This window comes from Rhineura floridana, chromosome 3 (assembly GCF_030035675.1).
Source record: "Rhineura floridana isolate rRhiFlo1 chromosome 3, rRhiFlo1.hap2, whole genome shotgun sequence".
NCBI classification, from domain to species: domain Eukaryota; kingdom Metazoa; phylum Chordata; class Lepidosauria; order Squamata; family Rhineuridae; genus Rhineura; species Rhineura floridana.
Genome location: NC_084482.1, coordinates 215,646,869 through 215,664,183, shown reverse-complemented (window position 1 = coordinate 215,664,183; position 17,315 = coordinate 215,646,869). Strand labels below are relative to the sequence as shown.

Genomic DNA, 17,315 nt, shown 5'->3' with positions numbered 1-17,315 from the left:
TAATATTTATTGGAGCAATTTGTTTTGCAGTTAAATTTGCATACTATCAACTTTTCATTCAGGATGTTTTAAGTAGATGACTGTATAATTTATAACTAAACACTACCGCTCATTGTTGGAATGAAAGGTCATCTTTAATATAACAGTAACATAAGAGAATCCAAGTATTGACAAAAATACAGAAGTGTGCTCTTAACTTTCAGCAGTACCAATTTAAATTTGACATCAAATGAAATTTGTCTCTGTTGTTAAATTAACTGAAGTTATATTTGGCTATATACCATTGAAAACAATTGGAGCGATAGCACCAATCGTTGCTTGTGTGTATGCAAGTGAAAGTGGTTGGTGTGAAAGCTTGTGGCCCAGAGCATTGACTCATACAGTTATGCATGACTGGTGCATTTGATTGGCTTGACTGGTTCAGATGTTGTTCTGGGCTCTGTTCAGAAAGATGTATTATTGCATAGAACGTGGCTTATGTGGAAGTTTTGTGTCTTATTGCATGCATCCCATACAGTCATGTGGAACTGGTGAATTTGGGAGGTCTGGCTCACTGGGAAGTTGCCGTTCCGGGCTGTTGTTGCTCTCAAGTGTCTCTAACAATTTCTTTTATTAAGGGCCCGTTCTGGCCTGTTCCGTTCCGGCTTTTACACCGTCCCGTTTAAAACTGCTTTGAAATTGTGTTTAGGTAAGAAAGTGATAGTTCAATGTTAGTAGGTAGATGCAGATGTGCTCAGACCTGATTTGTTCCAAAAATATTTTACCTCAAAGAACCATTAACATCAAAAGTATGAAGGGAGGGCCTGTTCAGATACCTTTAGCCAGAGTTACAGTAAGCTAGAAAAGTTTTGAGGGAGAATACGAGGTAGGGGTTAACAATGGGCAAAGGGAATGTTTTATTCTGGGGAAAGACTTTATGTCTCATGCAGAGCTCGGAAAAGTTACATTTTTTAAACTACAACTCCCATCAGCCCCAGCCAGCATGGCCACTGGATTGGGCTGATGGGAGATGTAGTTCAAAAAAGTAACTTTTTCAAGCTGGGAGGCAGGCATGGGAGGTAGTCATATTGACCCCCCCTTCCCACCCTTGCAACGAATAGGTTCATTTGGGAACCTGAAGTGTCGGAAGTCTTAGCAAGAGGCCAAATCTCCCCCCTCTGCGTGCAGCGCAATGTTGCTCTCCTGCTTTGAGAGCGGCGCGGGGAGGGTTAAAAAGAAGTGGCCTAGACTCCTAGAGCGGAAGGGAATTTAGGAGGAGGGGAGAAGGCGTATGGATCTCCCCATTCCCCTTAAATCGTCACTTCCTTTGGGAATCTGAAGTGTCCGGAGTCTCATCGAGAGGCCCAAACTCCCAACTCTGTGCGTGCAGTGCAAGATTCCTCTTTGGCTCCTCCTCTGAGAGCGACGCGGAGAGAGAGAGAGAGAGAGAGAGAGAGGGAGGAGGGATCCTGCCGCTTGGCTGTCTAGGGGTTAAAACTCGTTTCCTAGAGAGGAAGGGAGGGGGGATGAAGGGGCGGGGTCCTGCAGAAGAAGAAGAAAACACCTCCCTGCAAAGTCCTTTCCTTCCTGGCCTCTCACGTGGGGCTTGAAAGTGGCCTTTGTCTTTCCCAAGCGCTGCGTCGGTGGCCCCGTTGGGGATCTGGTGAGTCTCTCTCCCGCCCCGTTTTGTGCATTGGGGTGAATGGGGGTCCCAGGGCTGCAGGGGGCGGGTGCATAGAGGGCCTGCTCCGCTGATCCATCCGGGATCCGCTCCAACAGTGGTTTCTTATCAAAGTGCCGGGAGGTAATGAGTGAGGTACCGCAGGGCTCAGTGGTGGGCCAAGTGTTCTTCAGTATTTTTATGAACGACTTGGATGAGGAGGTGCAGGAAATGCTTATCAAATTTGATGATGATACCCAATTGGGAGGGATAGTTAATACCTTAGAAGGCAGAAAGAAAATTCAAAGGGATCTTTACAGGTTGGAGAACTGGGCTGAAAATAACAGAATAAAATTTAACAGAGATAAGTGCAAAGTTCTACACCTTGGAAAAAGAAACCAAATGCACAGTTATAAGATGGGGGATACTTGGCTCAGCAATACTACGTGCGGGAAAGGGCTGGGAATGGTTATTGATCACAAGCTGAATGAGTCGACTACAATGTAGCTGCAGAAAAAAAATGCTGTTTTAGACTGCACTGTATTGTTCCCAGATCACATTAAGTACTTGTTCCTCTCTGTTTGACACTGGTTTGGTTTCATCCTGAGTATGGCATCCACTTCTGGATGCCACATTTAAAGAAGGATGCAGACAAACTGGAACAGGTTCAGAGGAGGGCAACAAGGATGATGGGGACTGGAAACAAAGCCCTGTTAGAAGAGACTGAAAGAACTGGGCATGTTTAGCCTGGAGAAGAGAAGACTGAGGGGAGATATGATAGCACTGTTCACGTACTTGAAAGGTTGTCACACAGAGGGGGGCCAGGATCTCTTCTCGAGCGTCCAGAGTGCAGGACATGGAATAATGGGCTCAAGTTGCAGGAAGCCAGATGTTGACTGAACATGTGGAACCACTTACCTTCAGAGGTGGTTTGTTCTCCAACACTGGAGGCATTCAAGAGCCAACTGTACAGAATGAAATTTAACAAGATAATTGCAAAGTTGTACACCCAGGAAAAAGAAACCATATGCACAATTATCAGATGGGGGATACGTGGCTCAGCAATACTACATGCGAGAAAGATATGAGCCAATAGTGCAATATAGCTGCAAAAGAAAACAAATGCTATTTCAGGCTGCATTAAGTCTTGTTTCCAAATTGCATTTAGTACTAGTTCTCCTCTATTTGGCACTGGTTAGGCCTCATCTTGAGTACTGCATCGAGTTCCGGACACCACGTTTTAAGAAGGATGCAGACAAACTGGAACGGGTTCAGAGAAGGGCAACAAGGATGATCGGGGAACTGGAAACAAAGCCCTATGAGGAGAGACTGAAAGAACTGGGCATGTTTAGCCTTGAGAAGACTAAGGGGAGATATGATAGCACTGTTCATGTACTTGAAAGGTTGTCACACAGAGGAGGGCCGGGATCTCTTCTCGAGCATCCCAGAGTGCAGGACATGGAATACTGGGCTCAAGTTGCAGGAAGCCAGATGTTGATTGAACATCTGGAACCAGTGACCTAGGGAGGTGATGAGCTGTCCAATACGAGCCATTCAATTGGCAGCTGGACAGCCACCTGTTGGCTATGGTTTATTTATTTTTATTTATGTATTTATTTATTCGATTTATTAGTCGCCCTTCTGGCTGGATTAACCAGCCACTCTGAGCGACGTACAAAGGAAATACATATAATACATCAAAACATCAAAAAACTAGACAGTAGAAGCTAAACAATAAGGTAGAGGCAACTGCGTTTCAACAATAGGGCTTCTCGCCTGTATAGTCCGAAGGTGTAACTGCAGATGGAAGCTCCTGGTGTAAGTCTTCCCACATTGGCATAGAAACCAGTGTGGGTGATAGTCCGTTTGCAGGATCTAAAACGGCATCTTCCCCCCTCCCCGATCTTAGCATCCAGCAACTCCAGCAGGGAGAGAGGCAGGACAAAGAGGCCCCTCAAAATCGAAACCAACAGGGCAGTTCTTCTCAAAGAAGCCAAGGCGAAGGAGCCAGGGTGCAAACGCAACCGGTATCAGGCAAAGTGGACGAGGCCATAAGGTAGGACGGCGGCCGCTGCAGGGGCACTTCCTAACCCTCAGAAGGCAAAAGATCTTCATAGCAAAGCAGCGTCTTCCAAGGACAGGCCGCAGCACCAGGCCCTCCGAGAGGCCGCAGCTCATCTCCGGCTCCAGCCTGGCTCGGCGTGCTCCACCACAAGAGCCGGCAGTGGCCTGGAAGCAGCCTTTCCCAACCAGTGTGCCTCCAGATGTTGTTGGACCACAAATCCCATCAGCCTCAGCCAGCATCACCAATGGTCAGGAAAGATGGGAGTTGTGGTCCAACAACATCTGGAGGCACACTGGTTGGGAATGGCTGAGGTAGAGTATCACATCGCGTCCCTGGGTCATACCGATCGCTGGCGTCCAAGTCCAGGTCAAATATCGAGGGAGGCAGCATAGAGAAAGAGAGGGGGGACTCCACCACTCTGTGCGTTGTAGCCTTCAGCCGAGGGGGAATTACCCCGTGAAAGCCATCGGTGGTGGAGCTCCATCGCCCGTAGCTGTTGCCTCTACCGCCATCTTTATGCAACTTGGATACCTGCATTAAGCAGGGGGCTGGGCTCGATGGCCTTAGAGGCCCCTTCCAAATCTACTATTCTGTGATTCCAGAAACGCCCAAATCAGGGAGCAGATCTTCTTCCACTTGTCTGCCTCTCTGCAAAGCCAGAGGCCCTTTTTGATATATATATATAGGGGGCTGGAGAGGATTTAAAGTAGGTCCGCAATGCTGATTTGATCTCATGGCAGTGAATCCTCAATTGCACTTCCCTTGGAATTCCTGCCTCTCCCCCATGATCAGACTGTGCTATTATCAGTTCTCCTGTCTGACGCGCCCATTCAGACATGTAACCCCTGTGATGCCATGGGGATATTTTGAGATTGGACAGAAAGCACTACTGAGAATAACTGGTGGTTTTTCATTCAAAGGAATCAAATTCAGGAGACCTCAAATGAAAGTAAATAAATGTAGCATTAAATGGACATGAAAACAAAATAGATTATTATTATCATTCATTTGTATACTGTTTAATTGCCAACACGGCTTCTAAGTGTTTACAACTCTAAAAGCAATTCAAAAATATGAACAGACATATAAGTAAAAATAAAGTAAAAAAACACAGTAGAACATTTCATCCGAACTTAAGAGATAAACATCCATCATTGAAATGTACAATTAAGCCCATTAAAACAGCCCTTATTAAGAGAGGAACCAAACTGCGTCCACATCTGCAGATCAATCGTTCACGCTTGCTAGGGCAGAAAATAATTAGGAAAGGTATTGAAAATAAAACAGCCGATATCATAATGCCGTTGTATAAATCTATGGTGCGGCCGCATTTGGAATACTGTGTACAGTTCTGGTCGCCTCACCTCAAAAAGGATATTATAGAGTTGGAAAAGGTTCAGAAGAGGGCAACCAGAATGATCAAGGGGATGGAGCGACTCCCTTACAAGGAAAGGTTGCAGCATTTGGGGCTTTTTAGTTTAGAGAAAAGGCGGGTCAGAGGAGACATGATAGAAGTGTATAAAATTATGCATGGCATTGAGAAAGTGGATAGAGAAAAGTTCTTCCCCCTCTCTCATAATACTAGAACTCGTGGACATTCAAAGAAGCTGAATGTTGGAAGATTCAGGACAGACAAAAGGAAGTACTTCTTTACTCAGCGCATAGTTAAACTATGGAATTTGCTCCCGCAAGATGCAGTAATGGCCACCAGCTTGGATGGCTTTAAAAGAAGATTAGACAAATTCATGGAGGACAGGGCTATCAATGGCTACTAGCCGTGATGGCTGTACTCTGCCACCCTAGTCAGAGGCAGCATGCTTCTAAAGACCAGTTGCCGGAAGCCTCAGGAGGGGAGAGTGTCCTTGCACTCGGGTCCTGCTTGCGGGCTTTCCCCAGGCACCTGGTTGGCCACTGTGAGAACAGGATGCTGGACTAGATGGGCTACTGGCCTGATCCAGCAGGCTCTTCTCATGTTCTTATGTTCTTAAAATATGGGGGACAGACAAAAGCCTTCTGCCTGCACTTTTGACATGTTGGGGTTTTGGATTGCAGCTTAAAGAAGGGAAGCAGGGTTCTAGAGGGTGGAAATGGAGCTTACAAAGCATACATGAGGACCCTCATAGTTGCTGATACATCTGTGTAACGGTGGAAGGCGACTTTTGGAGCACAGCTGGCTGGAGATGTGTGTTTTTCTCTGTCCGTTGAGTCTGTGTAAGAGAATACAGAGAAAGGGAGGGGAATGAAAAGATGGAGAAGGTTCTACCCCAATTAATGAAATAATTGGGTCACGGATATGCTAAATAGTTGGTGTGAGAGCAACATGAGTAGCTGTGTGGGGAATAAAACTTCCATATGCAGAAGCAATATATCTGATCTCGGATGCAAGGAAGAAATGTTAATTTGTCTTCCAGCAAATACTGGCTGTTAGAACTCATCTGGCCTTGTAGCAGGAAGATGTTCCTCTATCACCGAGGCTGTGAGCAGTGAGGAATTCTGGGAAAGAACCATGCAGAAGGTCCCAGCTGAGGAGGACACCCTCTGCTCAGATGTGCAGCGCCAACAGCTCAGGCATTTCCGCTACCAGGAAGCCAAGGGCCCCCGGTACATTTGCAACCAACTCCACCATCTCTGCCTACAGTGGCTGAAGCCAGAGCGACACACAAAGAACCAAATCCTGGACCTGGTGATCCTGGAGCAGTTCTTAGCTGTCCTTCCACCAGAGATGGAGAACTGGGTGAGGGAATGTGGAGTGGAGACGAGTTCCCAGGCGGTGGCCCTGGCAGAAGGTTTCCTCCTGAGCCGAGCAGAAGACAAGAAACAGGCCAAGCAGCAGGTGAGAGCATTTCTTCAGATACTTTCAGGGGGCTCAAAATGTGAAGGAGGATATTCCAAAATTCTCTGCTAATTGCCCAGCTACCTTGGAAATCATCCAAGGAAGGATGTCCAATAACCTCCTAGGTTTGTGCCTCTGACATTCCTTTTCTAACCCTTTCCCCCAATTCCTGTTTTGACCCTTTGTTACTTTTTCAGGGAAAGGATCTCTTTGCAGAAACGGGCACCAATTTCCTTGATGCCGCAAAGCTTCCATCAGACACCTTTCAGGGCCCATTGGGTAAGGATTATTGGGGTTTATCTCAGTTTGGTCCCCCTGTTTTAATTTCGGAGGACGGTTATCTCCAGCCTTTTCCAGAGTACACATTTGTTTACATTTCACTGATTTATACATGGGGACCAACAGTTTGATTTGTGGAAAATGGCCCAAAGGGTAAGAGATGTGTTTTCATGCAACTGAAATATAAAACGTGTATAAACGCTCAACAGATGACCTCTTCTGAGGCCCATGTGCAATAGTTAAACACAATCATGTACTAATGGCTTCTCACCACCTTTGTGTCTCACAGGGAATGAAATGACACCAGGGAGACCTCCTCAGCTGTCTCTCTATTCCGATGGAGGGGAAGCAGCTGCTGTGGAACCAGATGAGGTAGGGGGCTGGATCAGTGGGGAGAGAAGGCTGGGGACAGCCCGAGTGCTTCTCTACTTGCTCACCTCTCTTGGTCTGAACAAAATCTGCCTCAACGAAGGCTTAAATCTTGATAATGGGGACCAGCCAAATCACTTTCATTATCCCTTTGGATATAGCTAGCGTTATTTATTAGTGTGAAGATTCTTTTCAGTAGTGTTTATTAATTTTGCATACTCTTTAATGCCACAGTTAATGCCAAGTATAGAAAGATCAAAATAGAAACACCCATCATTGAAATAAAACAATTTCATTACAATATTAAAATCAATATCCATAGAGAATTGTGCTCCAAAACAACACAGCAACAAATAGTAGATCCTAGGGCTGTGCAGATTCCTACTGACCTGCTCTGAGGCTATGATCCGAGGACCCTCTAACAGGCCAACCCGGGAACCACCCGCCCTGCATCCCATCCCCCATTAGTCTGGAGGTGGGGCTAATGTTTAATTCAGGATTTTTGAAAACCATTGTTAGACACATGGCTGGGAGGAGGAGGGGGAAGGAGAGTCTACATCTCTTCTGCCCGCCCCCCAGCCTTGAGCAAGGCAGTTCTGCATGGGGCCCCTTCACAAATGATCTCTTGATCCTGCGGGGCATCAGGCAGGAAGGAAAGTCAGGCGATGTTGGGCTCCTGCTATCCAGTGGGGTAGAAATGCAGCCCTAGGAGATAATATTTGTGCTGCTTTCAATGAATTAATCTTTCCATTTTTAGCGTCCAGTCTCCCTTGCGGATGTGGCTGTGTCTTTCACGAAGGAGGAGTGGGCACTGTTGGATCCTGACCAGAAAGCTCTGCATAGGGAAGTCATGGAGGAAAATGGTGGGCTCGTGGCCTTTCTCGGTAAGGCTCCCTGGTGGACCATAATATTTGGTTTGGAATTCAATTATTTATATCTGTGATGAACCCCAACATTACGGTTCACAAGCACCACCTACAGCATCTGACATTTTAAGCCCCCTGCCATCTACTCTTTGGTGTCTGAATATACGATCAGACTTTTGAAATATACGTTTTAGAGATGGTGGGGAAATGGAACTAGTTATTTCCTGGTTGGCCACTGGCATCAGAGATGGAGCAGGTCTCTTGATTGGGCCAAACATTCCACCTGAGAAAGGGGGCAGGCTGTACTAATCTTAGATTCCCATAAATATGTGAGGCTTTTGGTTTCCTGCAAACATCAGGTCAGGAGTCCAGAGATGCTCTTTCAGAAGAAGCCTTTTGCCAGGAACTCTGCCATTGTTCTGAATTCCAAGACACTGTTCAGGCAGGTAACATTTAACTATCAAAGACAGATTGACTTTACTATTTTACTTGCAAACCCCTTTTTGTGTCTGATGGTTGCACCCCCCTGTTTCTTCGCATATTCTCTTCTCCCTCAAAACAAAATTTTTATTGGTGTTTTGATACTTGGCCTCACTGTGTTTTATAGGAAGTTGCACATGGACTTCCAAGTGATGGATCTCTGTGGCCATCAGATGATCAGGTCTGAGAGCCCCTTTGAGAGCAATGTGAGGTTCCTGATGGGGAACTCCTCAGTGCAGCCAATCCCAGCAGGGCTCCCTGTCGGGGCTGATCAACCGATGGGTACTGAGAGAAATCTCCACTTCCCAAGGAACAATTAGGAGTGCTCTTTAAGCTCCCAGTCATTTCTTTGCTGCCACATCTTTACCTGCCCACGCTGGAAGTCAGAGGTCTGGGGAAAACATCCTCACACATTACATTAGGATGCTGGTGGGCCTAATGATTCCTGAGGGCCAGAGGTCCCCCATTGCTGCGTTAGCTGTAGAGTTTATCTATTGGCCGTGGGTTCTGCTGCATGCAAGGGATCTGACCTTTTCATCATACCTGTATATTTCCATTTGAAATAGACTGAACTGTCTCATTCTAGGGAATGCACAGGATCAAGGGTTCACATGAGTTTCCTTTGAACCTTATGGCCCTCCAGAATGCCACTTTTCAAACGTTCTGCTAACCTAAGTGCACCCTGTCTCTGAGCATAGAAGATATCCATAGGGGCAGATGAAAAGAGGAAAATCCCATGTAAGACTAGGGACATCCACAAAAAATAATGGGACTTCATAGCGGGATAACTAATAATGTTTATTTCATACACACTGAATTCTTGGTTACACAAGTAAGATATATTCCTGGCTTTAGCCAGTATACTGAGTTAAATTCTCAAAAGTAAAGCAATATAATATGATATGTCAGGCTATTACACAAAGCCTGTTCAATTAAACATTTCTTAGCATTAATCAAGCTTTAAAGCATGTTGTGAACTTGTGATACTATGATATAGTCATATAAGTCCAGACATCCTATTAGTATCCATCAGGAAAAGGATGAATATTCTCACCTGCTAAGTTCCAAGGCAAAGCAGCAGCAATGATGAGTGACCTCGTCCAAAAGGACTGGTAAATTGAAAGGTAAGTGACCTCATCCAAAAGGACTGGTAGATTGGGAGCCTCAACACACACTTTTATAAGAAAATTGAAGGAGAGATGACAGGGCATGGCAGGGAGCATGAAATGATACTTTGGGAATTTCAGGAGCTTACCTGTCAGGCCCTCTAAATTCACATGGAGACACTCAGATGCACAGCACTAAAGGCGTCAGTCAATCCCCAGTTGGGAACAGGAAAAGCCATAAAAGGCACTCAAGGAGGAAAAGCCATGCATGGCCTGTCAGTCTGCTTACCTAGTGGACATGATATCCCTGAGAGCTTGACCGCCTTCCAAGAATTGGATGAAAAAAGTTGTACAATTAAAATAAAAGGAAAAACTGGTTTCTTTCAACCTGTGGGGCTTCTTTTTAACACTGAACTCTGATGGGAAACATATGTCTAATCAATATTCAGTAAGGGCAGCTTAGCCCATCACACATAGCTCCTAACAGCTCTGGAGAGAATGCAGTGTTGTTCCATTTATCTGCACAACTATCTTGTGAAGTAGGCTAGGCTGAGAGAGAGCATTGGCCCAAGATCAACCAGTGAGATTGATCCCTGAGTCGGAAGCTGAACCCAGGTCTCCATGTCCCAAAGCCAACAGTTTGTAGTATACCACCTGTCCATTAAAAAGAGTTAGTTCACTTTCATCTGCCTCCCATGTGAGTCTTTTCCATTCTTCATGTATCAGAAGCATTCATTGGCATTGTTCAATAATTTAGGGTACCATTTCTTCCTAAGGCTCCAATTGTTTTCTTTCTTTGTTGCAGAAAGTGACAAATTGAAAACCAAGAATAAGAGAGACCGTGGCAAACTTCACACAGTTGGGGAGCGTGCAGAGAACTTAACTCCGAATTCCCAACACAGAATTCACACCGGGGTGAAACCATATAATTGCTTGGAAAGTGGAAAAAGTTTCAGTCTGAGCAGCCATCTCACTAACCATCAAAGAATTCATACAGGTCAGAAACCATATCATTGTGTGGAATGTGGAAAGAGTTTCAGTCGGAGAGACAGTTTTGCTTACCATGAAAAAGTTCACAGCGGGGAGAAACCATATCATTGCTTGGAATGTGGAAAGAGCTTTTGTGCAAGCACAAACCTTTATCGTCATCAAAGAATCCATAGAGGGGAGAAACCATATCATTGCTTCGAATGTGGAAAGAGCTTCAGTCAGAGCACCAATCTCACTTCCCATCAAAACGTTCATACAGGGGAGAAACCATATCACTGCTTGGAATGTGGAAAGAGCTTCAGTCAGAGCAGCAGTCTCACTTCACATCAAAAAGTTCATACAGGGGAGAAACCATACCACTGCTTGGAATGTGGGAAGAGCTTCAGTTGGAGAGACAGTCTCACTTCCCATGAAAAAATTCACAGCAGGGAGAAACCATATCAATGCTTGGAATGTGGAAAGAGCTTCAGCTGGAAGAAAAGTCTCATCTCCCATCAAAGAATTCATACAGGAGAGAAACCGTATCAGTGCTTGGAATGTGGAAAGAGCTTCAGCTGGAAGAAAAGTCTCATCTCCCATCAAAGAATTCATACAAGGGAGAAACTGTATCAGTGCTTGGAATGTGGAAAGAGCTTCAGCTGGAAGGTAACTCTCATCTCCCATCAAAGAATTCATACAGGAGAGAAACCGTATCAGTGCTTGGAATGTGGAAAGAGCTTCAGCTGGAAGAAAAGTCTCATCTCCCATCAAAGAATTCATGCAAGGGAGAAACCATAGAAATGCTTGGAATGTGGAAAGAGCTTCTGTCAAAGACACCATCTCACTTCCCATGAAAAAGTTCACAGTGGGAAGAAATCCTGTCAATGCTTGGAATGTGGAAAGAACTTCAGCCGGGAGGAAAATCTCACTTCCCATGAAAAAAATCACATAGGAGGGAAACCATAAATGCTGTGGCAGCTGGTGGTCACTGAGCCTGGCAGGGCTGCTAGGATGCCATGGAGACACAGCCAGTGAGGTCACAGAGGTTTAGGCAAGTTGGGAGGTGATTATATACTGATTATGGGGAAGGGTTCAGTCTCAGGATTCACGTGTACCTTTCTGTGCAGAATTGCTCTTTAATTGCTTTAATATATTTTTTAAAAAGTTTGCTTGTTTGGAAAAGGAAAGGAAAGCACTGGAAGAAGAAAGTATAAGAATCCATTGCTCTGTTTCCTCAACACATGGTGTCTTAAGGACATCAAAAAATGGCTGCTCATTCACAGTCAAGGCAGGGGAAATACTGGCAATCGGAGGATATCAAGCTGCTTTTTCCATTTATTTCAGCCGAGGGAAGGGCAAACGGAATTCTGGCCAGCACACCCTAATAAGCAGAACACTATTCTGGCACGTTTTACACACACGTCTTGAGGCAGGATATGTCTGGTCTCCAGGCAGGCCCACTCACGATTTAAATTGTATACAAACATTTTTTTAAAGTTATGCAGCGCCGTAGGGGGTGCCTGTGGCCAAGTCAAGGAGGTTCACATCCTCTGGGTTGCCGGGGGAAGCTGAGCTGAGCTGAGAGGACAGGAGGCCACCAGGTGTGCATCATGCCTTTACTTTCCCCATAGAATCAGAAGAATTAACTTTAGCATTCAGATATAGTAGAAAACCGTTCCTTCAGACCATTCATTTTTGCAATGTAATTAAATTGGTAATTTTAATGTATTTATTGCAATGTAAATAGTATTTCCTCTTTCTGTTTCTGTTAGTGTGCGCTTCTGTGCCTGTAAGAGTGGTATTCAATGCTAGTTCTACTCAGAGTAGACCAACTGAAGTTAAAGGGCATGACTAATTTAGGTTCATTCATTTCAGTGGGTTAGGTGAATATGAATTCAACTGATCCATTGAATGCAACCCTAGGATACTGCAGATCTTAGCTTTTACATCATATAAAAACTAGGGAATGCCTTCTCTAATTTCCTTGGAGGCTTTTTTTGGCAAAGGACCAATCTATTCTAGCAACAAAGCGTTTTATTTAACTAATATATAATATTAATACCAAACTTTTATTATGTGTTTACTCTTTTTTTTAAGGTTCTCCTATGATGCTTTGCATTTCAATGTTATGTCGTTAGGCCAGGGCTCCTTTGGACAGCTGAATAATTTGTAGAGCTGTGCACCGGATGCAGCTGAATCACAAACGCAATGTGGTCGATTTGTGATGTGTCCGGATTGAGTTGAAGCAGCTACAGATGTCTACCAAATTGATCAGCTGGTGTTGAATTATTTGTAGAGATTTGTACAGATCTATAGCTCAAAACAGTCTCTATTTAAGCCAGAAAGACAGTCATTGTACAACTTTCAGCGAATACTGAAGATGCCACTCTTCACTCTGGCCTTTGACACCTGAGATGTATATTTTTAGGATCCACCCTATTTTCTGTGATGTTGTTTAGGTTGTTTTAAACTGCTTTTAATCGTTTGTTTTAAAATTGTTGTAAACCGCCCTGGAACTCTGGGTGAAGGGCGGGAAATAAATCCTTATAATAATAATAGTCCACCAGCCTGTTTTCCTTTGGCTGGTTGTCGCCTGCCTGCCCATTTGCCTGCTTCTCGCCCTCACCCACCTGGCTGTCTTCAATCTCCCCACCCCTTTCTTGAGTTGTTGTCACTCTTCCCACCTCCTTTCCCTCAGGCAAGCAACCCATCTAAACACTGAGCCTTTCTCCATCTTGAGGACAAGACCCATTGGGAAGGAAAGGAGAAAGGTGCCCTGCTGCTGTCGTTGGGTGGTCCCCAGCCCCAGGGAAGGTCTGATGAATGGATGGGTGAATGATGGCCTCCCAGAGCAGCCACAGCAGTGGGGGGGCATAAGGTGGTGCTGTTGCCACCTCCTCCTCGTCGCCAGCTACTTTGCTGGTAGGGGTTGGTGGGTGGCACAGGTGAGGCAGCTTTGTGCCCCTGGCTTCCACCAGTACGCACTGCTACCACTGACCAAGAGAGGGAGGGGCGAGACGTGGGGACTTCAACGTGGTGGCAGCACAGCAGCGGGAGTGCTTGCTCTTCAGAAGCCAGGGAGCCTCAGGCACCGTGGGGCTGACACTGGGGTCTTGGGCTTCCCTCAACCTGCTTTCATTGGGTGCACATACACACTCCATTGCCAGCGTGGTGACAGATGAGTACAAATGTACTGAGAGATCCACTGTTTTCATTGACTGTTTCTGTATCTGGGGTATCCCAGGTGCTCCCTGCTAGATGGCGTGTCCAGGATTCTGTGGCCGCCCACCCCATGGGGGAAAGGACAGGGAGAGAGACCCGGATGGAGAACTTTCACTCTGTATCAGAAGATGGGCTCAAGAGCAGGCAGCCTGCACAAGGATTCCCCACCCAGTATTGCAGGAGTGGGAACCTGGTTAGCTCCAAGGGCCACATTTTTGTCTTTGTGAAGTTGCCTGATTGTCAGGTGTGTTCTCCCTCCCAGCTATCAAGATGCCTTGTGCCAGGTTCCCAGGCATGCAACAGCTAGGTGGCTGTCGGGCGCTTTTGAACGACAGCGCAGGGGGCATCACCAGCCCTATGCCTAGGCAGTTTGGGAAGCTCCATGCACGGGGCTGGCAAAGTGCGGCTTTCTCCCCTCTTCATCAGGTGACAGGGAGAGAGAAGCAAGCCTGCATTTTCTTCCTTCTCAAACTGGGGGGGAAGTAACGATAATGGTTACACTGTCTACGAGAGGTGATGTTTCATTTTCTTTTAGGGTGTGGTGTCCTTTGAGGACGTGGCTGTGTATTTCACGGATGAGGAGTGGGCGCTTCTGGATCCTGACCAGAGGGCGCTGCATAATGAAGTCATGGAGGAGAACTGTCGGATTGTGGCCTCTCTCGGTGAGGCTCCCTGTTGAAACAGCCTGTTGTGAAATTCAGTTGTTTATGTGATAAACCTCAATATTCTGATGTAGCTGAACAGCGCCACCTACACCATCTGGGATTCTACCCCCCCTGCAGTTAAGCTTAAGTGGACAGCTATCTACTGTGTTGTCTCTGAACATGCTTCCTCCAGGTTTTACAAACCTGTGTTGCATTTTATTGTCCTTCCCCCCCTTTCCTCACATTTTCTCCTCGCTCCCCCAAGCAAAATTATTTGTATTTTGATATTTGGCCTCACTGTGCTTTATAGGCAATTGCAGATGGACTTCAAAGTGATGGATCTCAGCAGCCATCATATGATCAGCTCTGAGAGCCCCATTGAGAGCACTGTGGAGTTCCTGATGGGGAACTCCCTAATGCAGCTGATCCCGGTGGAGGAATGCACTTTAAGCTGCCAGTCATCTGTTTGCTGCCACATGTTAACCTGCCCACATCGGAAATCCCAGGTCTGAGGAAAACAGCCTTGCACACCCCATTTTGACCCCTGCTGGGCCTAATTAGGCACATGGGACAAAGGTCCCCCACCGTTGCCTTAGCTGTAGAATTCAGGGATTGGCCTTGGGACCTTCTGCATGCAAATGACATCCTCTGCCAGTGAATGATGGGGTCTAACCTTTGTATTGTTCCATTGCTCCTAACGGTTCAGAAGGGAATACATGGTGTTGTTCCATTTATTTACAGAACAACCTTGTGAAGTAGGCTAGTCTGAGAGAGAAAGCAGGTGGTCCAAGACTATCCACTGGGCTTCATCCCTGAGTTGGAAGCAGAACCCAGGTCTCCACAGTCCACACCCAGCAATCTGCAGCACACCATCTGTCAGTTAATGCCAGTCAGCAGAGGCAGTTAACTCTGTAATAAGATCCGCCTCCCATCTAAGTCCCTTCAGTTCTTCCTTTATCACAAGGGTTCATTGGCATTGTTCGATAGTTCAGGGTTCCATTGCTTCCCAAGGCTTTAATCAGTTTCTCTCTTTGTTGCAGAAGGTGAGAAATTGCAAACTAGATTTATGGGAGACCACGACTATATTCACACAAATAGGGAGCCGTATAAATATATGGAGATTCGCGCCGGGGAGAAACCATATCAATGCCCTGAATGTGGAAAGAGGTTTAACAGAAGCACAAACTTCCGTCGCCATCAAAGTACTCACAGTGGGGAGAAACCATATCAGTGCCAGGAGTGTGGAAAGAGCTTTTTTCGGAAGTGTGATATGACTTCCCATCAAATATTAATTTAATTTTTATTAATACAGCCAAAGGCCATTCATATACAACAATACAAAAATAAAAATATTATCAGAATCGGTGATTGACTCAAATCATTAAAATAATTAGCTGCAATTAAAATCATTAAACGGTTTGATTATCAGATAGGTGATTCGTTATTATTTTTCTGGTTTGGATAGCACCCGCAGAGAATTTGGCGACTGCAAAGGTCACCTCTGGTAAGTGGTCACTTAATAAATAGTCTACATAAAAAATTTGAGCCCTTCCTGGAAGAGGTCGTAAGATAGGTGCAATTAATTGGCTTCTCAAGTCCTTATAATGTGTACATCGAAGGAGAACATGCTCATTGGTTTTGGGTTCTTGAATATCACATGAGCACATTCTCTCTGAGTAGGGAGTTTTATTATATCTGCCAGTGAGGATGGCAGATGGTAAGATGTTAAGGCGCATTAAAGTAAATGCTCTGCGATAATTAGGGAGCTCTAGGGTCGACATATATGTCATTAGTGTACAGAACTTTGGGTTATATCTCTGCTTCTTGATGAGAAGTAAGTGAGTCTGGAAGTCGAAGTCTTTCAGCCTTTGCTTAACTAGCTGGGTAGCAGATTCAAAACTCAATTGTAATATATAAGAAGGAGAGAGCCCTATACTTAATAATTTTTCATGGATCAATGTCACCCACGAAGAATGGTAATTGTCAAAGAGAACAAGGGGGGCCAGCCCTAAGGGGTTAAAACATAGCTTCAACCAGTATGCTATTCTCAACTTCCATATGTACGATTCTATAGATTGGAGGCCACATTCCAATCTTAGAATGTGGTTGGGTACACAGGTAGGCACTCCTAGAATAGCTCTTAAAAAGGGGTTTTGGGTAGCTTGCAGTTTTGTGAAATTTATAAATGTACTAATCTAAGAAGCAGTGGGCCCGTAAACATTACAGTTATGTAAATACAGTAATACCTCAGTTAACAAATTGTCCAGGAGAGCTCCTTCTAACAAAAAAAAAATTGGGGTGGTGTGGGCATGGGGGGTGTACACTCTGACATAGTCAGAAAGTGTCTACTTTTCTACTGAATGGCAGCTGCTGCAGGCAGTTCCCTCCCATGTGGCTGGAATGCACTCCTTGCCAGGTGACGCAGGCGCCTCCGCAGTAGACAATGCTTCAGGTGCCTTGGAAGCACTGCTTGGAAGGACGTGTCTGCTCGAGTGTAGGGGAGGATGGCAGAGAGACAGAGACCAAGCACAGGGTGGTAGTGATAGTGGCTGCCCCTTGCCTGCCAGCTCGAGTGTATGGAGAGAACTGTGTCAAAGCTTTAGATTGCTATAGCAAGAGGCTGCATGATAAAAGAAAAAAGGCCAGGCAGGCATCCCTGGATGCGTTTTGGAAGAAGCCTTCAAGCGGTCTGTATGCAAGGCTTACCTGACCTGGTTGTTTCATTTCAGACATGTGTATTGTTAGTTTTGAATTAAAAGTTTGCTGAAATATGTGGAACTGCTCTTCTGTCTTGTGGTGTAGAAACCTATCCCTATTCCTTCCACGTTATTCCTACCTCTGGT

At 45.5% G+C, this 17,315-nt stretch overlaps 1 protein-coding gene across 3 annotated transcripts; it reads left to right on the top strand.

The window, feature by feature from the left end:
• The first annotated feature begins 1,293 nt into the window (after positions 1-1,293).
• LOC133381604 (zinc finger protein 883-like) lies at positions 1,294-14,452 on the top strand. Of its 3 annotated transcripts, XR_009761704.1 has the most exons (8): positions 1,294-1,642; positions 3,549-3,695; positions 6,116-6,537; positions 6,735-6,816; positions 7,106-7,188; positions 7,943-8,069; positions 10,443-11,669; positions 14,364-14,452. XR_009761704.1 is itself a non-coding variant. In XM_061620937.1 (7 exons), exons 3-7 carry the CDS (start codon positions 6,211-6,213, stop codon positions 11,402-11,404), a joined length of 1,581 nt encoding a protein of 526 aa, XP_061476921.1. In that variant the 5' UTR covers positions 1,294-1,642; positions 3,549-3,695; positions 6,116-6,210; the 3' UTR covers positions 11,405-14,356. The 3 variants fall into 3 exon arrangements, 2 of the variants coding, with proteins under 2 accessions (XP_061476921.1, XP_061476922.1); XM_061620937.1 differs by lacking the exon at positions 14,364-14,452 and having other exon boundaries at positions 10,443-14,356; XM_061620938.1 differs by lacking the exons at positions 3,549-3,695; positions 14,364-14,452 and having other exon boundaries at positions 10,443-14,356.
• Positions 14,453-17,315: the final 2,863 nt, after the last annotated feature.

Excerpts from the sequence above, each read along its gene's own strand:
- LOC133381604 (XM_061620938.1), top strand. The coding sequence starts at position 6,211 with ATGCAGAAGGTCCCAGCTGAGGAGGACACCCTCTGCTCAGATGTGCAG. Across the intron at positions 6,538-6,734 it reads AGAAACAGGCCAAGCAGCAG|GGAAAGGATCTCTTTGCAGA; the intron begins GTGAGAGCATTT and ends TTACTTTTTCAG. Across the intron at positions 7,189-7,942 it reads CTGCTGTGGAACCAGATGAG|CGTCCAGTCTCCCTTGCGGA; the intron begins GTAGGGGGCTGG and ends TTCCATTTTTAG.